Source organism: Rhinopithecus bieti, unplaced genomic scaffold (genome assembly GCF_001698545.2).
Source record: "Rhinopithecus bieti isolate Rb0 unplaced genomic scaffold, ASM169854v2 scaffold_73682, whole genome shotgun sequence".
NCBI lineage: Eukaryota > Metazoa > Chordata > Mammalia > Primates > Cercopithecidae > Rhinopithecus > Rhinopithecus bieti.
In genome coordinates this window covers 1,125,615-1,153,391 of record NW_016829166.1, presented here as the reverse complement: position 1 = coordinate 1,153,391, position 27,777 = coordinate 1,125,615, and the positions used below count along the sequence as shown (strand labels likewise).

The 27,777-nt window shown below is 35.9% G+C and overlaps 1 protein-coding gene across 10 annotated transcripts in view; it reads right to left on the bottom strand.

Annotated features, from left to right (window-relative positions):
* PTPRM (protein tyrosine phosphatase receptor type M) overlaps positions 1 to 27,777 on the bottom strand; it is a 797,738-nt gene that overhangs the window by 325,834 nt on the left and 444,127 nt on the right. For all 10 annotated transcript variants that reach the window (XM_017864681.1, XM_017864682.1, XM_017864683.1 and 7 more), the window contains exons 8-11: positions 19,112 to 19,420; positions 12,507 to 12,616; positions 4,610 to 4,811; positions 1,636 to 1,738 (exon numbers count right to left, since the gene is read on the bottom strand). In XM_017864681.1, the coding sequence (XP_017720170.1) occupies positions 1,636 to 1,738; positions 4,610 to 4,811; positions 12,507 to 12,616; positions 19,112 to 19,420 (724 nt within the window). The remainder of the gene's footprint in view (positions 1 to 1,635; positions 1,739 to 4,609; positions 4,812 to 12,506; positions 12,617 to 19,111; positions 19,421 to 27,777) is intronic.

Here is a 27,777-nt window from a genome sequence, read left to right as displayed (position 1 = left end):
ACCATGGAATAACGGGCTGTTTTTGAAAAATGATTAAGCTTTCAGCTTCCTTCGGTTTGGAGGCACTGAAGCTGAGTGAATTCTAACTATTCACATGATCATGATGCTTTCCAGTAAAACATCGAGTCCTTTCCCAATGACCCTTTATTGCTGAGTCTGAGCAACTGTTAAGTGGATCAGAAACAAATGATGCTCCCAAGGCCATGGTCAGAGCATACATTTTCATTTAATAAATTTCAGCTTTTAAAGTCAACAAAGACTGACCCATGGCCATGGGTACACTTGAGTCTTCGATAGCATCTAATGCATGCCTTGGGTCCATCGGATTAGTGCAATCTTTCAGTGCCACCCACAGGAATCAACCCAGAGGGCCTGGGCAATGTCAAGCACATCACTTGAAATGTAGCAGTTAACACGATCTCCAATTCGGAATACAGCTTTTATATATTTCATAGTATTCTCACAAACTGCATCTATGAACAGCAAGCATAAAACTTTACATGAGCTACTGTGTTGCATTATTCTACAGTATAAACTAAAAATTCTTTTACAAATTTTGGAGATTTTTGAAATAAAATTTCTGTGACTCTTCCCTAATCTGACTTCACTAAAAACTAATACTATTCTGGTTTTATTTATGACTTTATGAACTGAGACCTCCATATATATTTTACTGAATAGAAGGAAATCTAACTGATTGCCTTATGATACTGCAGTGAAAACATGATCAAATATAGCCAGGTGTAAAAAGATTAATGAAATCAAATTCTACAAAAGGAACATGAAAATAAACCCTAAAATGCCTTGTCAATGTAAATGTTTCTTCCAAGTACTCTATTCAAAGATGCCTCTGAAGGGAATCTATTCTGATAATACAAAGGTAAAACATTTAAATCCCTCTGAATCAAGTAGAAATTTCACCTATGCAGATTAATGAGCTTATGACAAGTTGATACTCCAGAATTATTCAGGTATTCTTTTGCTCTGTCTTGGAAATAATAAATTTATTTTATTCAGTCACTGTAAAAGTTATACTTTATAATTGCTTAGCTATATAAATCATCATGGGATAAGACGCGGGCCTAGATGTTGGTAATTAACTCAAATCTGTTCAAATAAAGACTTCACAATGTTCTTTCCAATCATCTGTTTTTTTGTTTTGTTTTGTTTTTTTTAAAAAACCAACAACTATACATCCCATATTCTATTGAGAAATTAGCTAATTTGCTAAAAATTAAATGACATAAAACTCAAAGTAAACACACAAATGAAAAAATTTAAATATCCATTCAAAGAAGAGAGCTGAGAACAAAAATGCCATCTGCCCTTGTGTACCCAAATTGCATCAAGCCTTTTAATTTAAAACTACCTCCTCAACAGACTAGTGCTTGGTTCCTTATCTTCAAAAGAACAACCCACTTGCATCAGCATAAAACCCTTTAAACAATACTTGACCATCTTACATCAAAGCCCTTTCATTTTCCTCAGTCATTACTTTTAATTAGAACTAATAAAGATATGGATTTACATGCTGGCTGAGATTTGCAGCAAATCCCGAGAAAACACGTTGGAGGAATTCATCAACTTGATTTAGTTTTCTTCTCGCTAGAGCCGGCCCACCCCTCTGTTCCGTACCTGACAGGTGCGCCTCTGCTGTGGGCAGGTTTCAGCATGACTGTCACGGTATTGTCAGTTTGATTCAAAGGTGTCTCAAGTTCATAAGCTGGCATAGAGGGTGCTGGGGGAAAAGGCATAGGATGGAAGACTCATTATTTCTGGTTGATCTTCTCAGTTCAGTTTCCACTTCCTTTTACAAAGAGCATTAAGAACACAGTGCATTTACTTTACATTGCAGCTATCAACCACCATGAGCAAGCTTCGTGTATATTCCCTATAGAATCACAGGGACAGCTGCTAAAAGCAGCCCATAGTGCCCCCTGTGATCTTGAGTTGAAGTTGGGAGATGGTATGAGGGGGTCTGTGAGGTGTGAGTAATATTCCTTTTCTTGATTTGGATTCTGGCTAAATTAGCATAGTCGGCTTGTGAAAAATCACCGAGCTGTACACTTACAATTGGTACACTTTTCTGTACATATGAGTTCTCAAATAAAATGTTTATGCTAAAGGCATATTTAAGAAATAATCATTGGACTTTACAGTTATTCCATCTAGGTCAAGGTTTTTCAGGTACCAGAGACCCATTGGGGATTTAAAGAGGACAGTGGAAGTCAGAGAGATTTGCTGGAATGAATTAGTGACTATCTGTGGGCTCTCAGAAAAGCATGACAGTGGAAAACACATAGGAACAGAATTAAGAAAGGCTTAGGTTTGACTTTTTGCTGTGTTTTGTTTTAACCAGCATAAGAGCTTTTATATATCTGAAAATGGGGAAACTACCCTGTATGTTTATTATCATAATTCAAAGAGAGAACAGAGAGACAGGCAAATATAATTCTACAAATGTTAGTTCTCCTCCAAATATAAATCCTATTTCTAAGGCCAGTTCCCGGCATCTTCCTTCTCTAGACTGTTAAGTCTTATTATGACAGCAACAGAGCTCTTCAGTAATTATGGACAAGACAAATCATTACACAGAGCTGTGATGTGGGACGGCATACCATATTTTCACAGCCCACAGGTAGAGACTCCTGATGAGAAAGCTAGAGGTTGTTTCTTGCAAATACAGTTTTTAAAATTGTCTTACATATACAAAAAGATTATTTTATCACAATATGGGTTACTTCTGAGTTCCATTTATTGAATCATCTCAGCAGTAAAATTTATTTCAATTCTCTTAAAAATTAACTCAAAGTCATAACATAGAATTACATTTTGTATACAAGAGTGGTTCCCTCTCATAGGTCCATGAAAATTTGAACCTGTAAACTGTAACTGTTTTAAAATGATAAAAATCAAATACTTATTCTTGATGAGCCGTATAAGCTAATGAAAATGTCAGGCTGCTTGATTTTCAATAAAATTGTTTGAACTTGGCATGCTCAAAGTGGTCAAAACCACTGATTACATCTGCCATGACTGTGAGTTTCCTGAGGTCTCCTCAGCCATGCTGAACCGTGAGTAAATCAAACCTCTTTCCTTTATAAGTTACTCAGTCTCGGGTATGCCTTTATTAGCAGCGTGAGAACGGACTAATACAACCATAATGATCAGAATTCTTATCTAATAAAAATAGCAAAAGTGAATTATTTTATTCAAAAAATATACTCTTTATGACAATAATCTTCGTAGTATAACTTACATGGGAAAAATTTCTTAAAACATGCTTCAAGGTATATATATTGGCACTTATTTCATCTTTAAATCCCCATGATAAATTCATACACTAGATGATATTATCTTAATTTGTATGTAGGGGTAAATTTATTTGAATAAAATCAGAGAGGAAGTGCCTGGCAAAATCATAACTAGAACCTAGATTTTTTGATTCCAAGTCCAGTGATTTTTCTTCTACCAACCCACCTTCTTCAACCTGTATAAGTTTTCGAATCTCTAATTATTCTAACTTCCCAAAGACTTATTTTCTCTTTCCCAATTCTCCATACTGTTTCTATAACCTAATTCTATATACAGAGTATCAAGTGTATTAAATTTCAAATCGTTTGTGCTCATAAAATCTTACATAATGAAAAATTATCCCTTAAGTTATAATTGCTTAAAAAGAAAATTCTAAACCCTCCCTCAAAACCTAGCCAAACACTTAACAATAATCTAGTTGTGAACATTCCTTTCCTTCAACTCCAAACAATAACTTTTATTAATACAAAACAAGGAATGAGAGACAAAAGATATAAAGGTCAGGCTAAATATTATTGAACCAACCATGGCTGATAACAAGAGTTAGCTCGTTTCCCTACTTCCACCCCACCTGATTCACTCCAAACAAAACAGTTAAAGCCAAAACTCAACACTTCCACACTCATATCCAAAGGGGAAAAAAAAGGAAAAAAAATATTCATGCAATTTTTTTTTATTGCTGTTGTATATCCCGTACCAGATGGCAGCTTAATTTCCTCTAGTCTGAAGTACAAAGACATTTTCTGCACAGTTGAACATGCCTAGAAATATTTCTCAAATTAGGTCTTTTGTTAGATGACATAATTAAGTCTCTAAAAGCAAAATTCTGGAGGTCCTCAGTGGCTGGTACCATCATGTATTTGCCTGTCTCTTCAGGACAGAATCTAGTTATGGTAGAGGTCCCAAGGAGGCTGATCCTTCGGAAGCAGACTCTATATGACTGTCTTTCTGCTGAGCTCCTGATAGTTCATGGTTCATTACAGAGATTTTTCCAACATTACTGCTCTGACAACTTTGGATTGAGAAGGGGATGAGAGAGTCTCAACAGAACCTTCTGCCTCATGCCCAAGTCCTCTAAGGCGCCCTGCTAAAACAATAGCCACTTCCTAACACATGAGATCTTAAGCTCCCAAATGAGAGATAATTGTGCCATGAGTCTGAGCCTCAGGCATCCAAGGGTATTCCTTCGGATATAATGTTAGTGTGTGCGAGCTTGAGCATACTTGACAACGGGAAAGAAAAAGGACAAAAATGTTACTTCTGATAAAAGACACAACTCACGAATGTTGAGTACCTGATATTTTGGTGGTGAACTGGTTTGTTGCTGGAGGCCCAAAACCCTTAGCTGTGCTAGCTCGGATGGTAAAGGAGTATGTGGTTCCTGGATACAGTCCAAAAAACAGAAAATGGGTTTCGTTTCCCAGCTTTGAAACTCTTCCACTCTGATTGGATAAATCTATTTCTGGGTCAAAGGAACTGACTGCTTTGTAGGTGATCTGCAAAAGAATGAGAAAGTGATAAAATATTTGGAGCAGATGGACTCAGATTGCATCTTTATCCAATAAACCCTCCTGATGTATGCACTGTCAGACACTTTATGATAAGCTCCTACTCAGACTCTTGAAATCCTGAATCCAGTGAAGGGATGAAGGAACTCCGCCAAAGCTGTTGAGTTATTACTTTTTTAGACAGGGGAACTTAAGCCAGTAGATTAGAACATACAGGATCAGCGCAGGGTTAAGCTAATGCTTTGAAGTTGTTTGCTTTCAAAATGTCATTTTGTAAAACTACATTACAATCGGTTTGGAACAAAATAAGAAAATATTCAACTAACTCAAACAGATAAGATACTGACAAGGATAAGGCCTCATCGTTAATCTAGTAGCCATAATTTGATTTAGGATTATTATCTATTGGGAACAAGGGCACTGAAGTGTTTTCATCAATGCAGGCAAGGACATCTGCTCCAATGGCTGGAATCCTAGACAGATTCCGGTCACTCCTGATGCTACACATAGAGTGATCATTCTGGGCCATATTCATTTCTTTCCTTTAGAGCAATGTCTTCCAATAGAACTTCCTGAAATGATGGAAATGCAGCCACTAGCCACATCTGGCTACTGAGCATTTAAAATGTGGTTAGTGACACTGAGGAACTGAAAATTTTAGTTAAAATTTGAATTTAAATTGCCATGTGTGATTAGTAGCTGCCATATGAGACAGTGCGGTTCTAGAAGTTTTCATGACATTAGCTACATAACAGATATTCAAAGTATGTTGGATAAGTCTGAAGTGTTTGAAAATAAATGTAACATAGGTGTCTTTAAATCTTGCTCTTTCAAATGATATTTTAAAGAATTTCACTGTGAGAAGTTCATCATCTATTCAAGAACACGCACTTTAGTGGTGATTACTAACTTCTACTGGTTGTAATGACATAATTTTAAAATGTGGCATATTCTAAAGTTTTAAATTGCAAAACTGAGCACTTTTCTTGCTTTTAAATAGGTAAACTTACTTGTAATTTATGTGCATGAACACTAAAACTGTTATTATACGAAGTGATAATTGACATTCTTTTTTCTTATATTTATACCATGTCATTACAATTAAGAAGACCTCTCTGAAAGAATATTTAGATCGAATCAACTAAACTTTAGCAAGAAAACTGTTTGCTGTATATATTAATCACTGCAGTGCATGACACTATTGGAGTCATGCACAGTATCTGTTATTAACCCTCTAACAGACTTCCTCTACAAGGTTAAGGAAGTCAAGAATAGATAAGGCCAAATCCGCCCCCAGCAGCTAAGCGAGGGACGTCAGTGATGTATCTGCTGTGTGATTACTTGGTCCTCCATTTGGACACCTCCAGGGAACAAGGCAGTTTAGAGGAGACGGATCTAAACCTCTATTATGACTGCATAATTGCTTCCCAATGTTTCCCACTAATTCACCCGTACATTTAAAACATATTCATTGAGCCCCTCTCATGTGCCAAGCACTGTGTTTTGAGCTGGGGTCTTGCATGGTGCCTCAGGAATCGTACCTTCCCTGAAGGAGGTATCAGTTTGGTAGGGGAAGGGGAGAAGCGATCCAACAATTATGACAGAGTATAATTAAAATGAGGACTGACGCTGCCTACCGAGGCTAGCTTACTGTTCTTGTTCATTTTATTGCCTGTCTACAAACCTTAATGAAACATAAATGCATATGAGAGAAGCCCAAACTCCTTAGTTTTGTGTTTCAGACCTGCTCCCACCTTCTCCAAACTTACTTCAGAATCTGTGATACTACATAATTATATTCCCTTCTGTTCTGGTCAGAGGATAAAGACTGCCCTGCAAACACTAATGGGGCTTTTCTGACATTGCTTTTGCCTATAAACTTTCACTTGCCTGGAACATGAGACAGTTAGCTCTGTTTCCATGTTCTCTACCTATTCAGATTCATTTACTCTATTCAAACATTGACTGAACACTGGGCAATGAATCGTGGAGTACTGTGAAATCTCTTCTTTGATCTTCAATCATGATTTAAATACGCCAGAGGAATTGGAACATTTCATGTAATTGTATCTTCCTTCTGAGGAGTGGCTGATGTCTTATTCCTTTCCCGATCCCATTGTGATCAGTAAATATTTGGCACTCAGTATCTATTTTTCTACAGCTCCTCCTGGGGAGAGCAGGCGTGTGCATGCGCTCATGTAAACACTCAGATGAGTGGGATCTTTGCTCCACCCGCAAGGACTATCAAGCAAATGCTTTACTAAGGGACTTGCTTGCTGTTCCACCAGGGCCGATAGGCTTGGACTTGCCGAAAGCCCTGTGGTTCAAAATAACACTGAGGTTCTTAGCTGGCTTCCAGTGATAACCCTTTGACAATTTGGTAAAAATTAGACACCTTCTCTTTCCTACCTCTAAAAAGCACATGTATACACTAATTCACATACTCCTAAAAATTACAGATCCTCTCCCTCGCCCCTAACAAACAAATATGTTGGGCATGTATATGTCCACAAAATGTCACAAAGGTGATGGGTTTCCCCATCTCAGACCCATCCACAGAGCCCTGGAGTCTGAATATCAGAACGAGAAAAGCTTCTCGGCAGCAGGGGCACTCTAACTCTACAACCCCACTGCCTGCCACAGAGCTGATGGTAGACATTCACCCACCTCAGCAGCTGCTCTAAATGGCACCAAAATATACCCCCATGCTCAAACTCAAATGTCCATATGGTTTCAGCATTTACTTTTTCACTTGTTCATTCAATACACGTTTATTAAGTGCCTGTTAAGTACTTCAGTACAGCAGGAAGCTACAAGAAGGAAGTCTGGAAGCTCCTGTACTTGTACTCTGTCCCTGGCTGAAGGTGCAAGAAACTGTAATGAAGCCTCTGTAAATAACGCTACTGCTGCAGTGTTGGATGTAAGTAATTTTATGGCATGCGCCAGGTCAAAAGCAAACTGAGATCTCAGCATCATGTGTGAGGGTTAGATTTGGGTGAGATGGAGTAAACTGTTGCTTCTATTGGATGATTTCTGATTTGCAGTAAGTGCCTGAAATCTTCCAAAATTGTCTTCCCCTTCTCTACTTAAAGCCTCAAATTCTAAACTGAGAGATTAATGGGAAACCAAAATAGAATAACATGCAATCTTTGACTTGCATGTTATAGAAGAGGGGAATCAAAATCTTCTAGTGTGAGTTGATGGTAATTTCAGCCAGCATAAAACACCATCCTCTAATTGAGGTTCAAGCAATTATTCTGAGAAAACAAAGGAATGAATAATTAAATCTGATTTCAGGGGAGCAAAGGACCTAGGATACTTCAAGGAAGAGTATAGTACTTGAATAAAATACTGAAAGATAAGCAGAGCTGCTATAGGATGAGAGCGATGGGATGGTACAGGCAGAATGAATCTAAGCAAAAGCAGGGTGTGCGATGGCTCAGAAGGCTCTTGGAGAAAAAGCAATTTCACATACATGGCTCACTGAGTTCCATAAGAAAAACAGTGGGAGATGGCGTTATAAATATAGATTTGGGTTAGATCACAGAAGCCCTTAAGTATTGAAAACAAACTTCTTAACATGGCCCCTAAATTCTCATTCCCTCTACATAACCACCTATCTCAGCTGATGGTGACTAACAGTCCAGTTATCCAGGCTCAGGATATTAACGTGTCTTCAACTCTAGACTCCTGAATGTCCCAATCAGCTGGCAAATCTAGACCATTCTACTTGATTAAAGTGCCCAACCAAAACTGCACTTGATACTGTAGTCACACACTCATGCATTGAGTCCCTAAGTTTAGAAGTCATTTCATTCTTTCTATAGTTGGTTGCTGATGGGGCAGTTACTTCAATAGAAAAGGAACAGTACCTTTTCTACTTCTTTTTCCAATATCTTAGACATACCAAAGCTTTGTAAAAATCCATGTGTTAAGTCTCATGACCAGGAGTCTGGTATTTACTCACTAGAGATACATAAAGTTAGTAGGGTATAATGAAAATACTTGGACAAATATCCTTATACATTGGGGATTATTACTAATAAACTTCTAGAAATAGGTCTGACATGCTGTGTTTAAATTTTGATAGATTCTCCCTAATTGCCTACCAAAAAAAGACTGCAAAATGTATGTTCCCATCAATAGACTATGCATGTATACTTTTCTCCAGATCACTGATTAACACTTGACATTAGAGAAATCTAAACTTCTGTAGCACTTGTAATATTCCATTTCTTAATCATTAGTAAGGTTGGGAAGGTACTTTACCATATGCTTACATGCTGGGTGGATTTTTTTTGAAGTGTCTTTGTCCATTTTCTTTCCTAATACAGTGTTTGTTTTTTTCTTATTACTACGTAGAGCTCTCTGTATATTACAGCCACCAGCCTGTTGACTGCTGTAAGTGCTGAAAATAATCTCTCCAAGTCTTCTGTTTGCAGTCAGACCTCCTTCATGGTATCTTTCATCATTCAGAAGTTTAAAATTTTATATAACCAAATCTGTCAATCTTCATTTTTAATGACTGCTGCATTTTATATCAAGCTTAGAAAATACATAACAAAATGTCTTCCTATCTTTTCTTCAAGGGTTCTTCTAAACTTTTGTGTTTAGATCATGAATCTGGTATTTATTTTTGTATGATGTGAGGTGGGAGTCTCATATGGCATTTTATTCTCGTAATAAAATGCTGGATTTGTTAACATTTATTAAATTGCCTTCATTTTATATTCATTAATGAATTTGCACTACAGTTTCTACCTTGTAAAATTTTAAAAGTACATGTATCTAGCTGTTAATAGTAGTTACATTTGAAAAGTAAAATTGGGAAGCAAGGATGTTTTATTTTGAATACTTCTGCACTTAAAAGTATTCTTTCAGAGGGCAGTATTAAATTGACAACTTGACAAAATAAGATATTTTGACAGCTATTGAGTAATGGGGTAATGATCAGACGCAGGTTGTAGGAAGATGACTGATAAAATTAAATGACTGAGGTGGAGGGGTAAGGTATGAGAAGGACTTGAGTCAGAATGAAGACAACGAGGTCAGAGAGGCAAGGCTAGTGCTGGAAGGCTGAGAATGGAGTTAGAGGAGTGTAAAGGAGAAGGCAAGGAAGAAAACCAGAAGAATGACGTAAGGCTGTGAACTGCTGTAACTCCTGGAAGAAACAATGCTGTCAGCCATTTTGATCATTAATGCTTTTGTGTATCTTTCATAATAAGCAAAGAGAGAACTGAGAATAACCTAAAGCTACAGCATATTCATTTCCAACACGGATATGGTCTGGATGTTTGTCCCCTTCAAATTCCATGTTGAAATGAGATTCCCAATGTTGGAGGTGTTTGGGTCATGGCGGCAGATCCTTCACGAAAGGCTTCAGGCCACCCTCTTGGTGATGAGTGAATTCTTGCTCTGAGTTCACAGGAGAGTGTGGCACCCCCCACTTTTCTCTTACTCCCGCTCTCGCCATGTGACGTGCCTGCTCCCCTTCAGCTTCTGCCATAATTGTAAGGTTCCTGAGACCCTTGCCTGGAGCAGATGCAAGTGCCATGCTTCTATGTTCTGCAGAAGCATGAGCCAAGTAAGCCTCTTTTCCTTATAAGTTACCAAGCCTCTGGCATTTCTTTACAGCCAAGCAAGAACGGCCTAGTACAAACATCAACAATATTCCATCTGTGCTTTCTTCTTTCCTTCAAAAATTATCCTGTGTGCTGCCTTCCTTAAACAAACACCTGTGTCATTGGTTACTAAACTTTTTTCCAACCATGGCAATTTATCTCACCTTCTGGTATTCAAATGTGATTACATGACAGAATACACTGTTGCCATGGCCCTTGCTTCTTTCGGGGCAAAGGTTTGATTTCCTTAGCATAATTTTGTCTCAGAAGTCTGTGATTCTCCAGAGAGGGACTGAGTCTGGTTCAACATGTATCTTCAGCTCCGGGAGGAAGCTGTGTGTGTCTCTTGTAAACTCAGGCATACGCTGGGTGAATCACAGCTCACAGGTGCATCTCAGCTCAAGAAGAGCTCCTCCTGAGACTCCACCTAAGATCTACCTGGGGGGAGTTGGGGACTCCCTTCCTTCCTACTTGTAGAAAACATGGGAAAGGGAGAAAGATTTGTTGGGCAGAAAGCTTGTATTTAATCACTTCAGCCTGGATCACATATTTTCCCTTTGGTCCCTAGAAAACTGAACCAATCTGTTCTACTTACACATATCTGATTTTTAAAACCCTGATTTATGACACATTCATGCATCCTCATTGTAGTAGTATTTAGATCAGTGTTCAGCTGGGTAGTCCTGGCTGCAGTATCAAAGAGATTAATGGGTTTTTCCTTTGAATTATTATTCCCATTGTTTTCATGTTAAAGTGACTTACCACACAGAGATATATCTCTTGTGGGATTAAAAAGAAAGACTCTATTCAATGTTTTCTGTCTGTCTACACAGCAACATGTGGCTTTTAGACAGATGAACTTATGGCTTGGAAATTAAAGTTGATTTCAAAGATTGTATGTTTCCGCATTTAAAATCCTGTTACTAGGTAAGAATCCCCAAAAGTGAGACCTAGTTTTAGTTTATTTTGGGGGCCAAAAATGAAAACTAAAAGATTTTCATCACTGAGAAAAAAAAAATATGAACTTGTTTCATTTGTTGATAACACTTAGCTCTATAAAAGTTGAGCTATGAATTTTGATAATATTCAATTCTTTTACAATAAAGCAGCCAATGAACAGCATCAATAACAGTACAAAATCAACTTTTCTTCACTTAGCTTTGAATTAATTTTTGTGTGTGTTTCAATACCAATTTTCAAAAATTATAAGGAAACATAAATGTGAAGCCAGTTGGGTCAGGGAAGGGGTTTCCCGGTGATCACTGTCTGACAGCTCATCTTTACAGGCTTTTGTCAGTAGTACTGAAAGGTATTCAAGCAGAGGTTCCATAGGAGAATTTGCCACGATTTTTAGAAACTTTACAACACACAATTTTGTTGAATTTGCATTCAAATAAATGCTAGCTTAAAAAAACACAGCTGCTTGTTTCTATGACAATAGGCATAGTGAAATGATGCTCGCACAGATGTAATGATGAATGTCACCCTGTTATTGCTGTTATTTTTTTCCTTGAACAATTCATCAAATTCTTCTGTGCTATCTATCATTCAACTATTTGATATGCCTCAGTAGACAAAACTATGTCACAGAAGTCGAAAGGATGTTTTGGTAATACTAAGAAACCAAAAGACATTATTCTATTGTTAGCCCTGAGACAGTATTTATTGACTTTGCTAATTGGATAATCAGTGTCCTTCTATAATTCAGTAGTAAAATATTTAATAGCTAATCAAGAATAGAATTCTGTGTTTGTCTTATAATCAATGCATGTTTCAAAATACTTATTGTTTTTAATAAAGATAATTTTTAAATGTAATGCTGTGTCTTAACATATAATAACATATAAACTGGAAAGGTCCAACTCATTGTAAAGCTAAATCCTCAAACTATATATAATTCAAAAACTTATTTTTACAATTTTCTTCTATATAACAACCATTATAACTACTGAAAGCATTAAACTTCTTAAAATATATTATGTAAGTATGCATTTTAAATACTAGATAGCCTACATTATCATGAGAATTTCTAATTAAAATTACTAACAAACATATATACTACCTCATATAAAGTGATTACACCATATGTTTGAGTTGGTTCTCTCCACTGAAGAAATATCTTCTCTTCAAAGGTACTTCCTTGTATGGATTCAGTGGGAACAGCACCTGGGACTAAAGGAGGGTGGGAGGAAATAAATGTTTAAGTAATAAACAATTAAAAGTAGATTTTCTAGACTTGGTAGGTTTTAACCTTCTATTGAGAGAAAAGATTTTATAGTCCACACATATACTCAATTTTCTTTAAAATCTGGAACCTTAAACCATTTTAGCTACACTGTCCTGATTAAAAGAATAACTTTATCATTTTTTTCTTAAAAGCTTTAATCAATTAGACAGAGCTCAGTCCCATCTATTAAATAAACGTTTTTACTTTTCCAAAAGAAATGAGGAAGGATTTGAAGTGATGAGAATTCTCACATACTCCTTGTGGGAGTGTAAACTGGTAGAGATATATTGGAAAATCATTAATAGTATTTAGTAAAGCTGAAGATGCACAGAACATATGACCCAATGGTCCCACATGCAGGTATATTCTCTAGTAAAATTCTCGCATATATGCACCAGCAGACATATACAAAAATGTTCACAAAGCAGTGATTTTTTAAATAACAATAAATGAGAAACAAATCAAATGGTTTAATAAGTTATGTTATACAATAAAGTACTGAAAAGACTGAAAGTAAATAAGTTATGTATCACATGGATTCAAGTTATAACCATAACACTGAATGATAAAACCATGCCAAAAATATATATAAGCTACTGTACTAATACATCTATTAAAATTCATACAAAGTAGAAGTTGATATAGACAAAATAACAATATAGTCTTTAAACATTATTTTATTTGTTAATACTATATGTGATTTGGGGAAGTTTGATGCCATTTTCAAAACTTAAAATACATAACACCTTCTTATAAGTTTGCAAAATCTAACAAAAGTGAAGATGTTATTTGCCAACTTTCTATAAAATAATATTCAATATAATTAAAAAATATTATTTATCCCATCATTTTAAATGTAGTGTTTTAGTATGCTTCACGTTATATACAATTTAGTGTACTAGTATGTCTATCTTATTTACAAAATAGCTATACTGTTTATAAATATGCATATATTTGGGGGTGCATGATCAAATTTTTTGGTGATGAAGTTAATGACCAATAAGTGGGTCAGAGAGAACTCACCTGATTTCAAAACTGACTGCAAAGCTACAGATTCCATATATATATATATATATATACACACACACACACACACATATAAATACATACATATGTATGGAATCAAACTGAGAATCCCAGTACTCAAGAAGCCCTTACATTTGCAGTAAACTGATTTTTAGTAAGAGTACCATGAAAATTCAATGAGGATAGAATAATCTTTTCAACAAACGCTACTGGCACAACTAGGTATCCACATGCACAAGAATGAAGTCGGATTTCTACCTCACACCACATATAACAATTAACTCTGAATAGTTTAAAGACTTAACTATAAGAACTAAAACTATAAAACTCTTAAAGAAAGCATACATATAAATAAATCTTCACGACCTTGGATCGGGCAACAATTTCTTAGGCATGACACCAAAAGCAAAAGCAATGAAAGAAAATCTAGATCAAATGTACATTATCACAATGAAAACCTTTTGGGTATCAAACGGCACTATTAAGAAAAGACAAGACACAGAATGGGAGAAGGTTTCTGCATATCGTATATACGATAAGAGATTTGTATCTAGAATATAAAAGGAGCTATATTAACACCCAGTAATAAGATAACAAATAGTACAATTAGAAATGAGCAAAGGACCTGAATAAACACTTTTCCAAAAAAGACAAATAGTCAATAAGCACAGGAAAAGATACTCAGTATCATTAGCTAGCAAGAAACTGTAAATCAAAACCATAATGAGATATCACCTCATACCCACTAACATTGCTATAATGAAAAGACAAGTGCTGGCAAGAAGGAAGAGTAATCGGAAACCCCATACCCTGCTGGAGGGAAGGTGAAGTCATGCCACTACTTTGAAAACACTCTGGCAGTGCCTCAATTGGTTAAACACAGGTACATTTACAACATAACCCAACAATTTCACTCCTAGCTATGTACTCAGGAAAAGAGAAAAAAAATGTTAATTCAAAAACTTGTTCATGAATATACATAACAGTATTATTTATAATACCCAAAAGTGAAAACAACCCAAATATTTATCAAATGGTGAACGGACAAACATATCTCAATAAACTTTTTTAAAGGGGTTGGAAAAACTGTTTTAGATTGTGAGAGGGTATGATTAGTTTTTTAATGACTGCTAAGACTATCATGGATTGGAAAGCCTGCCTAGAATTTCAAAAGGACTCATAAACAGTACGCCTTTTTTTGAGATGAGGGGCTACTTACATGTAAATGTAGAACATTTACAGTTATTCCAATTAAAGTGTTGTTTGGCAGAAAAAAAAATCCTGATTCATATGGGAGGCCTGGGTTCTGATTTAAGACTATCTAACGATTAAATTATGCAATTTGGACAAATCATTGAACCTCTTTAGGTCTCATTTGCCTCATTCCTAAAATGAAGTTGGATTAAGTTGATTTTTTGTTTTTTGGAAATAGGGTCTTGCTCTGTCATCTGGGCTGGAGTGCATTGGGGCTACCATTGCATACTGCAGCCTCAACCTCCCAGGTTTAAGTGATCTCTCACCTCAACCTTCTGAGTAGTTGGCACCATAGGTACACACCAGCATGCCAGCTAATTTATTTTTACTTTTTGTAGTGATAGGGTCTCATTATGTTTCCCAGGCTGGTCTCAAACTCCTGGGCTCAAGCGATCCCCTCCTGCCTTGGCCTCCCAAAGTGCTGGGATTATGGGCATGTGTCACTATACCCAGCCAAGTTAATTTTGACATTCAAACCCTAAATAGTACATAAATATGAAAATAATTGTTAGTCCTATGTTGAAGAAATTTATATACGACTACGCTGAAGCAACAAAAAACATTAGAAATGACAACATTAGGTGAGTTCTAAGAACACTGGAATTCCAAGCTCTGAGACTAAAATGTTCATCATAATTAGAAGCTGAACTAAAACCGGCTATGCCTGAGAAAAATCAGCTAAGTCTCTTCCTCTTAATCCTGAAAGTGTTTATGATGATGGCATCATCAGTTTTCTCACAGCACCAAGATAATTAAGACGAGTGACTCTATTTTGTGACGGTATTTATTTTTTCTTTTTAAGTGAAAGCAAGTTTATTAAGAAAGCAAAGGAATAAAAGAATGGCTACTCCATAGGCGGAGCAGCCAATGATATTTCTTATTTGAAAATATGTATTAACCCATGTGCAGGTGTAAGGAAGGTGAAAAGTTACAAAAAACAAATATTTGTTATACCCTAGAACTTAAAGTACTAAAAAAAAAAACCATTCTTTTTAATTAAAAAAAAGAAAAAAACAAATATTTGTTTTATTCAATTTGTATAAAAGAAAATACTAACAGTAACATGACATAGGAGGTATTCAAAATCATGTTAGGCACAGGATATCTCAGAAGGATGAACTTATTAGAATGTACTGGTGGTGACCCTGTGATAGATGGCAGTAGAATAGTTGACAGGAAACCCTAAAGGGGATTCAGATAATCACTTTAAGATCAGGGAAAGACAATGTAAATTAAAACAATATGAATAAATAATTAATATACTACTAATTAAGTTAGGGAAGATAGTACCTCATAGTAACTTAGGTCTAGTACCTATTTTAAGAAGTTCTGGGAATGCAGGATCTGGTATATAAAGTCATAATACCTATGTTTGTACAACTTATCCCTGGGCTATATAGGATTCTACTAACATTAATGAAAGGTAAATTTTTTTTCCCCCACACGATTTCTGATGAAATAAACTATATTTCAATACAAGTATTATACTACAATGAAATTCACAACGTTCAATGAATTATAACGTTTGTTAATGGATAAACACAGTGATTCCCCAATTCTTTTCTCTACAAACTGGATATTGTTTGACAATTATTCTATTTCTTTCTTCTCTCTGCCTTTTCTGAAGTATTTCTTTTGGAGGGGTTATGAAATATAACTTGAAATTAAACTTTTTTCTAATTAAGAAATGCTAGTGTGCTAGGAAAACAATAGATTTTTATTTCAAAGTAATGCATGCTCCAGCTTCAGGGACTAGCAAGATAATTTAAACAAACAACAACAACAAAAAAAACAAAGTAATTCTGTCCTCATGTTTTGATGGAACTTAACAAAATTCCTGGCTCATGACAGTTCTCAGTTTGAAAGCCATAGTATTCAATAGGTTCATGCTTCAGCAATACGTATCTGAAAGTGACTGCATTTTATTTCTCTCATCGTTGTGACCATTATTGTTTATTAAAACATGAATTAAATGCTTATCAACAATACTTTATTATTTCAGTTAAAGACTTATAAGGTATTTGGGGGTGTTTATTACTTACTCAATATCACACATATTGCTATAAAAGAAAAACAGTACTTCTTGTCAAATAGTTTACAATAAAAAGAAAAAATACATATAAATACATAATGAGGGAGCAAAGAAGAATCATAATGAGTGGCCATGAATCATTACAACACTAAGAAAGGACCCTTTCTGACAGTTACAACCAGCTCTCCATGTAAATTTCTTCTATCCCTAATATATCTAAGAATTGTTATTATTCTCACTTCTCAGATCAGGAAATTGAGGGTCAGAGATAAGGATCTTATGAAGTACAAATTAGGTCAGAAGGATGTGAGTAACACGGACTGAAGAGCTGGAGACAGCTATGTGAAGGACCTGAAATGTGAGGAGAACTTCAGCGGGTACCAGAGCAGGCGAGCCTGAGAAGCGGCCAAGGAGAACAATCAGGCAATGATGGGGAGCCCAGGATGCACAGAGCAGGCACAGGGACCAGCACTCAGGGATGGCTTTGCAGAACAAGCTGCTGTGAAGGAGAAGTTATTACTCCTAGAATATAAGCCAAGAATATAGAAGACCTTGACAGCCAAGGCACTGGAATGAAGATTAAGTCGAACAGCCACTGAAGACTCTTGTAGAGAGAGCCAAGATGAAAATGTATTTTTAAGATTAGTTAGTGAGTGAGTAGAGGGGCATTAGAATAGAAAAAGGCTGGAACCACAAAGCAAAGGTAGAAACAATTATATAAATTTCAACATAAAATAATAAGGATTTAAATACAGGCAATGGAAATTGACAGAAAAGAACAATCTAAAACTTTGGAAGTAGAAACAACTTAACAAGTAGAAATGTTAGGACCAGAGTCAATAGAGACATATAGGGCGGGAAGGAGCCAGCCATGATTTGATGACAATGTGGACACCATCTTCTCCTCTTCTGGGAGATGAGAGAGAGTTAGAAGAAACAGAAATAGAGCTTCTGGTCTCAGCCTTGACTGAGTGGCTTCCACCAAACTTAGACTCCCTTTCAAATGACTGCTTGAGAGGAACCAACACAAGCAGGACTTGACGGACAATACAAGAAGAAAGAGAGGATGTGCAGTGAGCTCCTCATCTACTCTAGCTACTTCTACATTTTTCTTCTACAGAAATATGCAAGTGCTGGGTAGGTAGAAACACTCAAAAATACTTTTTTAGTTCTTTAAATGAAACGATAAAGTATTATAAACGTTTAACTCATGATTTAATCAATGGTCAAAATTACATTATCAGTTACATAAAGAAACAAAAGCGAAACAACTATTTTCTTAAAATAGTTCATTCGTTTAATGAGCTTCCTACATTCTTTGTCACTTATTTTGATGCCTGAAAAGTGATTTTTAAGTCAAATGTATGATACACTACCACTGTATTTTATGTACTATATGAATATGCTATTATTTATACAAGAGTTCCCCGTATCATCTGTGTAAAGAAACATTTACATCCATGCTATGAGGTTCAAAGCATAATTTTACTGTTTTAAGTTATTATGGAGGTTTTCTGTATATTTGCTTTTTTGATGCGTTACTGGTAACATGCATGGTTTATTTGTTAAGTAGTCATTTATTAAAGTAACATCCAGTTTTAACCTTGTTCCTGTGGAGAAAAATGATCTATTTCATGACCACCAACATAGTTTCTCAAGACTATGTTGAAAAGCAAGGGCAGGCTCTATTTTGTGCTGAAATTTTATCTGAACTATAAAAAATGTTTCAGAATGCCATTTAAATATATTTAGATTAATATTTTATATAAATAATCTAATACCCAAAGTAACAATTTTCAGTCCAATGATTTTATCTAAATAACCTAATACCCAAAACAACAATTTTCAGCTCAGTGAAATAAAACTTGAATGAAGAACTATTGAGAGCAATATGGAATGATTATATATAGGAAAGTAACTATATGAGTAATAAAAAACAACATTTCTACATCTCTACTCCCTTTTCCCTCTTTCAATCAGTGCTTAAGAATACAGATTACAGATACACATTTGTGTTGTTCTACAATGTAAGTAGTTCTTTCTTCCATCTTCATAGCAAAGATCTCAAAACAAAAGTTGCTCTTTGAAAGAACATGTTTTACATAAACATATCATTTAAGGTACTCACGGTCTTCATCTGTCTGCACTATGAGCTCCTGGCTTTCCTTCCGGCCCTCTGGGTTCATGAGGATCAGTTTCACACTGACATTGGTGTATGGTGACAGGTTAGTGATCGTGTGTTGGGGGTGTGAGTTTTCTGTATCCCAGCTTACTTCTTCTCGCACTTGTTCTTGTCCTCCAACTTGGTAACAGTAGTGGACAGTGAGATTATAACTGTGGCAACGAGTTACATTATATCCAAATGGCTCCCAGCGGATAGTGATTTGCCGAGATTTGACCTCCACTACTTCCAGTTTCCTTGGGCCTCGCATGGGATCTATTTAGAAAAGAAGACCAAAGAAAACATGAGAGAGAAGAAAGATAAAGGCTCAGGTCAATCCCAAAGGTCACAGATATTCCCAGTTGTCCCCAACACCTGGTTTCCTCTTCTTCCTGGATAATAAATCTCTAAATCTTGGCTAGGCATTTGGCTACCCAGAATAAAGATGAAAGTTTCCATTATTTTCTGCAGATAGATGTGGCCATGTGCCTAAGTTCTGAAAAATGGTATATAAGATGAAATGTCCAAAATAGTTTCTGAGAGGTGTTCTTATAAGGCAGGGGCTCACCATCTTTGGTCCTTCTTCTTTCCTATTAGCTGGATGGAGGATATGACGTTTGGAGCTCAGGCAGCCACGGTGAACCATAAAGCACTTAAACGTTAAGAATTCAAAGCACTGATGAAGGACGAGCCAGGGTCTCTGATATCACTGAGCTACCATACCGACCCTGACCTTCCCACCTCCAAACTTTTCATTAGAAAAAATTAAATGCTATCTTATTTAAGCTTCTTTTCCTCTGGGTCTCTGAATAAATAAACCAATCTTAATACTGATACATGTGTTTTTTCTTTAAGCATTAATTTATAATTATGTAATTGGAAAACATAAGAGTAAAAGCTCAAGAATTATCCATGAAATAATATAATAAGAGAATATAAACTTAGGAGCAGAACAGGTGTTTCTGAATTTCAGTCAGAATAGAATTCCACGCAATCAATTCTAAAGTAATTCTTGCCTATTCATGACAATTTCTTAGTATTCTTCTTTTAGCACCAGCTCCAGGTATATTTTCAAGCTTAGAAATCTAAATGACATGGAGAGAATATAAGCATTTTTGCATGGTTTAAAACAAAATATATGCAGAGAAAGCTTAGATTTGTTTATGAAATCATGACGAAAATAAATACTACTACGTGAATAACATTTACCCAGCACTTGTACCATGCACCGCTACAAAAAATTTAGCATTCAGGGTTTTAGGAAAAGCCTAACCTAAAATGTTTTGTGTTATACATCCAGAGGTCATTTGATTCATAATTTTGATTTTTGTTTGTCTGAAGTGTGCCCACCAAATATGAATGTAAAGAGATCTACAATTGAGAAGGGACAATAAACTTGAGATATAAAAGCTACAGTTTATGGCACACTTACTATGTGTGAGTTGCTTTCTATGTATTTCCTATTCCTTACAATAATCCTGTAAATATTTTTATTTCTGATATATAGAGACGAAAATTGTGACCAAGGTAGGCTCAATAACTTGATCAGGGTCGGGGTTTGCTGTGGCACTCGAATTTGGATCTGACAACCACAAATCATGCTGCCCCCACTCCACTGTTGGTCTCTACCAAACTAAAGAGAATCAAATAAGAAGAAATTAGGATACTAAAGATACTAAGACTTCACCTAAAACATGACTCAAAAATGTTCAATATAATAAAGATCCAATGTATTTAAACTTGAGTCAAAAGTGTTGGAGGAACTCTTCTCCCTTTTCCTGCTAATTCCATAGAAGTGAGGGTCAAGGCCATATTCCCCAGTTCAGCTGTACCAGAGAGCCTGGTCTGCACTTCAGGGTGCTGCAAACTTGTCTGGACTATTGTTGAAGTTCACTTCTTGATTCCTATTTGCGCATAAATTCTTTGTGTCTGTTTTCTCCATCATTTATGCCATAGAGAGAACCTAAAATCCCCCCTTTTTACTTGCAACCTCTAACAAATGAAAATGTTTAAAGTGGAATAATGTTAAATATGCAATGTAGAATTTACCAGATATCTGCTGTAATCATAAAATGGGATTAATAAAGATCACTCATGCTACTCTGTCCTGTAATAAATCTAAGAACCAAGGATGAAAACTCCTCGAAGAAATCGTGAGTGGCATTCTCATGGAATGTTCCTTATTACAAAATTAATTTTTCATATTTAAATTACTTCTGTAGGGAAAATGTCATAAATAAAATTACTTAGAAATAACATTGAAGGTTTTTTCCCAGATTAGTAACTTTTACAATTTAATGGAAATGTATAATTTTATACAATGCTTCATTAGTTGAATGTTTATAAAATCTTCTAATAAGCTCCAGATCCCTTATACATAAACAGATCAACAAGTGTCCCTCTGCCCTTTTCCTTATTAATCCCAGGCCTCCTATTCATCATAGGACTGTTCTAATGCGTTTTCCTAAGGTTTTCATCAGTTTTACTGACTAATAAAATGACTGAAGGCTTCAGATATTAGTTTAAACAAGATTAGTTTAAACAATTCTAACTTAATTTCAATGGAAAACTATTTTCCACTGCATAAATAAGTCTGCATCATTCGGTATTTCTTATCCAAGAAAATATATACTTAAATTAAAACGCAAGATTAAAGACAAAGGCTTCTATCTACTGGTCAAGTAGTCTTGAAACGCATGCTCCCTTTCTCTGTAAGTACCTTTCAGAATTCCATCAAGGTAAAATTAAGTCTCAGTTTCCCACACATTTGCCAAGTACTATAGCTAAGCATAACACAAAACAATCATTTCTATGACAAAGGCTCTAAATTGCCTATTGTCATGAGTGGTAATCAGACAGGAGACAGAGGCTGTATGAGGTCTAAATCTTAGATGAAAGGAGAGTGGCACTCGCTGGCTTCCATCTTTATGTCAAAGCAAAACTACAGTTAACCAAAGCAAAACTATCTTACAGAAGCTTTCGCAGAGTATTTTCCTTTGTGCCCTCTGTGAGCCTTTGACTCTGGTCCGTAGTTCTGCTTTGCCTACTAATTTGTTGCTATCACCAGGGCAGGGTCAATATCAATGGGGGTAAGAAGGGTCATATCAACATAGGATAGGGATGAAGGCTTCTTTGACTCTGATTCTCATTTGTCAAAAGCTTACAGGATAAGTTAAATGAACACCATGACACAGGGACATGGTCCACTTCAGATAGAGTACTGTCATTTTCTCTTACTAGGGTCCAAAGGCAAAGTTAAGTGAGTTGGGGAAATGGCTGGTAAAGCAGATACATACAATAACATAAATGAAATTCCATGTGCTACCATGTACCTATGAGAGCAGCCTCCTTTAATGATAAGTGTTGATAGGCTATGACCAATGACTAGGGAAATCTGACAATTCTTTTAACTCACACTAAGCAAACTGCCTGATTTCAATGCTTCTTTGTTTTCACTTTTTTTCTGCCATTCTGCAAAATTAAATTCTGATCCAGCAATGGATTTATAATAATTACATCTTGAGTTAGTGTTTTATAATACCGTTGTTTGCAATGTTTCTGCAGAACGATTTCCATTAGTGTGCTGCTAACTGTGAATGAGGCATTCCACAGGGACATTTACTCTAGTGAGTTATACTGATGATCCTGAACACTCTGAAGGGCATCACTGTAGAAATACATCACCTTGTAGGAAACAAATGGCAACTTCATAACCAGAAATGTGTAATTTTGGTAGGCTAGTTGCAATTCACACTGCATTTCTGGAGTAGAATACAAACACTGCCCCCCAAAAACTTGGCATAGCATTACAAGCATTCTATGTGCACAATACATATCTCTTACAGTTAGATAACAGGGTAACAAATTGTATTCATAGGACCACACTGGTTGTAGGAAATTTCTCCTCTTTCCTCACAATCCTGAAGATGCTACTGAGAATGGAATTGATTCCAAGGCCATTTTTCTTCACACTCACACCCTCTGACCACACTGATGCCTCCCTGCTTCCCTGAAAGGGTATCATGACAGGCCCCATTGGCATGAATCATGAGGCCAGGCAGTCCACCGTGGGCCCACTGACTCATGATAAGAGATGAGAATGGCCTCCCTACGGAGAAGCACGCTGGAAGCTCAGTCAGTGAGCTCTTACCGACTCTCCCACTGATGCCTGCAGCATTTTTCATTCTGTTCTTTTTCTGCCAGTTTGAGCAAGGTTTCCAGCAGAGAAGTCTGACAGTTGCAGTCCTGACCTAAGGGACCAGCAAGCCCACTTCTAGCCTCCAGCACTTCGGCATCCTATTTAATCAGTGATTCTGGCTCCTTCTACATTTGGTCCTATTTTTCTACGAACAAGGGCAAAAACTGACTGATAGGATCAATTTCCATTGCAGGTTCAATTCACAGCTCATTTCTTTGGAACTCTGCACTTTACCTTCTATTACTACTACAGTGCTTTTTCAGAAACTCAATTTCAGAACCTGTGAGAGATATTTGGGTGTAATTTTAGGATCCTGTCATTGATAATCAAAAACATAGATTACAACCAATGCTCCCACTAACAGGTTTCTTTTTTCTACCTCTCCAAGAACTCTACGGAGGTCTATTACAATAAAGGGAATAACAACCAGAATGGCATGGTGGGCCCCTTCAGGACCTCCAGCTATTGTACTTCTGCCTCACCAGTCACACTAGAGGGTGACAAAATAATAAAGCAATAGCTCCCTTTACTTTACTATTTAGTGGAATCAGAGCAAAGGTCTGAGTAACTAACATTATAGTGACCTACCCCAAAATTCAGTATTCCTAAGCAGCAACAATTCTGGGTACATGGCCTTGCTTTTAGGTGAAGTAGTTAAAGGCTTTCAATTGGTCAGTGCTTTCCAGAGTTTAAAAAGTACCTTGTCAGTCAAGCTGAAATTGCTGGAATACAACAATCTTTAATTTACACTGCCCTACAGGCATCTATGTAATGGTGATGTAATGGAATGAATTCAAACTTATCCTAAGAATTATATAAATTTGAATATATTTTTCCTCCAAAATACTTTTCATAGATAGCACATTAATAGTTTTCACATTTTATCATAATCAGAATTAAAAAATGCCCTTGGAAACAATCTGCTTTTCTTAAATAAATCATACAATCCTCTATAAGGGAGAATAGTATCTTCCTAACAAATAGGCCAAATTTCAAAAACAGTACTCATTTAAGAGAAGGAAAAAAAAATAGTCTTACAGAATAAATGAAGGAAAGTGTAACAATGCCAAAGTCTACACAAAATCATTCTACTTCATTTCTTGGTTTAAGATGGACATAGTCTCACCATGTCTTTCAGGTATTCCAAATGCTTGTTTGAACTCCGCCTAAATTGTAAAGGTAAGTAAACTACTGCCCCATCTTGCTGGGAAATAGATTATCCACGAAGCAACTGAATGATTTAATTTAAATTATTAAGTTTAAAATTTAAAAAACTAATCATTTATTTTCCATCATATTTGAAAGCTGGAATTCCCATTCACATGTTATGGCAAACATGCAGAAATATCTTCTATAATAAAATGACTAAGATATACACTTATGGTAAGAACACAGATCTCAGATAAGGGAAGATAACACTCTAAACATAGGCCACAACTGACAGCCTAGAGGCAGCACTCCCCAGCGGTGTTACCTAATGCTGAATGTTAGGCAATGCAGTATGTCCAAATGCTTTGCTTAGTTCTTGGTTTGGCTTGTATATTTTAAAAATAAAGTAAAAGAATACATAGTGGACCCTGGGCTAGTCATCCAAGGTACCTGGTTTCAGAATAATTCCACCAAATATTTCAGGATAAATATTTTGAGAATTTTTTTTCAGTTTAAATTTTTATTTTTATTTGATTATACTTTAAGTTCTAGGGTACATGTGCACAACATGCAGGTTTGTTACATCTGTATACATGTGCCATGTTGGTATGCTGCACCCATTAACTCATCATTTACATTAGGTATATCTCCTAATGCTATCCCTTCCCACTCCCCCACCTCACGACAGGCCCTGGTGTGTGATGTTCCCCACCCTGTGTCCAAGTGTTCTCATTGTCCAATTCCCACCTATGTGTGAGAACATGCGATGTTTGATTTTCTGTCCCTGTGATAGTTTGCTCAGAATGAAAAGTTTAAATTTTTAAGTAAAAAGCTTGCTGAATGCTGAAAGTTCAGACTTCACCACTATGCCATATATCCATATTGCATGACTGTACTTGTACCCCTAAATCCATAAAAAATAAAAGTGTTATTGAATAGAGGTGGGAAAAAGAGGGGTAGAAGTTTACTGTTGATACTTTCCAAAACAAAGAAATCTGGATATTGATAGGGCACTCAATAATAACATGTCATATTTTATTCTCCCTGAATGATGAACTGTAGAAAAATAAGGTTAGAAGTGTCACAATGATTGAAATATGTTTTCATTTTAAACAGAATAATTTTTTGTTGGTGTTTAGGGTTTTTGAAATTTTAAGTAATAAAACCTCTAAAACACATTGAAAAGTATAAAATAAAACAATATTCTGTGTATCCACTAATATCAAATGTTAACATTTTATATTTTGTTCCAGATCACTTTTTATTAAAGAAATAAAATATTACTGCTATAAAATTTTGCCACCTTCCTACTTACTATTCAAAGGTTATTATCTATCATTCCCAAACATGTTTTTGTACTTTTATTACATTTATCTAGGATGCTTAAAAATTTTCAAAAATGCTACTATTTTTTGCAACATGAGATTTCATTCAATATAGTGGAGTTGAAGCTATGTTAGTTTNTCATATTTTATTCTCCCTGAATGATGAACTGTAGAAAAATAAGGTTAGAAGTGTCACAATGATTGAAATATGTTTTCATTTTAAACAGAATAATTTTTTGTTGGTGTTTAGGGTTTTTGAAATTTTAAGTAATAAAACCTCTAAAACACATTGAAAAGTATAAAATAAAACAATATTCTGTGTATCCACTAATATCAAATGTTAACATTTTATATTTTGTTCCAGATCACTTTTATTAAAGAAATAAAATATTACTGCTATAAAATTTTGCCACCTTCCTACTTACTATTCAAAGGTTATTATCTATCATTCCCAAACATGTTTTGTACTTTTATTACATTTATCTAGGATGCTTAAAATTTTCAAAATGCTACTATTTTTTGCAACATGAGATTTCATTCAATATAGTGGAGTTGAAGCTATGTTAGTTTAACTGGTGTCTAGAATTACATTAAATAAATACAGTTTACTTATCCATTCCCCTACTGCAGAAAAGACAGCTGAGTCTACCTTTTCTCTATTACAAGCAGTGCTACGAGCAGCATCTTTGTCTGTATGTCCTCCTGGCCACAGTTTCCCTTAGTGCACATTGAAAGTGAGACTGTTGACTTGCAGACGTTATATATCTCTAAGTACAACAGATAATGTCAAACTTCTCTCCAAAAGAAAAACAATGTTCAGATGTTCCTTTTTTTTTTTTTTTTTGCTAAAAAAGGTTGCATTTCAAGGCTATGGGCCTATACTGGCTCCAAAGGACAGATCTTAAAGTAATGGTTCCAGTTAAATGTAAATAAGCAAAGTCTAAAGTGCGTTTATCTCTTTTTTTTTTTTTTGAGACGGAGTTTCACTCTTTCGACCAGGCTGGAGTGCAATGGCACAATCTCGGGTAACTGCAACCTCCGGTTTCAAGCAATTCTCCTGCTTCAGCCTCCCGAGTAGTAGGGAAAACTGGCATCCGCCATGACGCCCGGCTAATGTTGTATTTTAGAGTCGGAGTTTCACCATGTTGACCAGGCTGGTCTCGAACTCCTGACCTCGTGATCCTCCTGCCTTGGCCTCCCTAAGTGATGGGATTATAGGCACGAGCCACTGCAACCATCCCTAAAGTGTGATTATGAGTTGCATCATTTATATGGGATAGTATTTGAAATAGAGATCTACAATACATAGAACTATTTCTTTCTTTGGCTATACCAACTGTATTTGACAAAGGTTTATGTTAAGAATTTCTCCCAACAACCACTCATTATATCATATTATTATTGTGTTTGTATGAAAACAAAATACTCAAACTCATCAAATAATTAAATTACTAAATGAACAATACATCCATAAAGTAATTATTACAATTTCTGATTACAATAGAATGGCATATCATTTACACTCAAGGACTCTCCCATTTGAAAACAACTAGATCCAGTATAAGACATTTTTTTAATTACACAGGATGTAGTGTGTCTCCAGCAATACCTTACACCATGTCCCTTGTCCAAAACAAAGGGTAAGGTGGAACTCTAGTTGTCTATATGAGCACTGGAATCCAAAGATTAAGCCACAGGCCAAGGGCAGGGAAGCCAAATATGATGTCCCCAAGCTAATCTCAGACAAACAACAGTTTGTAAAGTATCCACAGTCAGGACCATCTCCTGATTCCATAAATACAGGCCTCCTACTTTCACAAATAAAGCCCACCCAAATACAAGCTCACTAGTAAAGATTAACAAAAATAACAGAAAACAAGATGCCCTGACGGAGAGTCAACAGAGATAAGAAACAACAGATTCACATCCCTCAAATGACCAGATTCAGAATGTAAAATTTG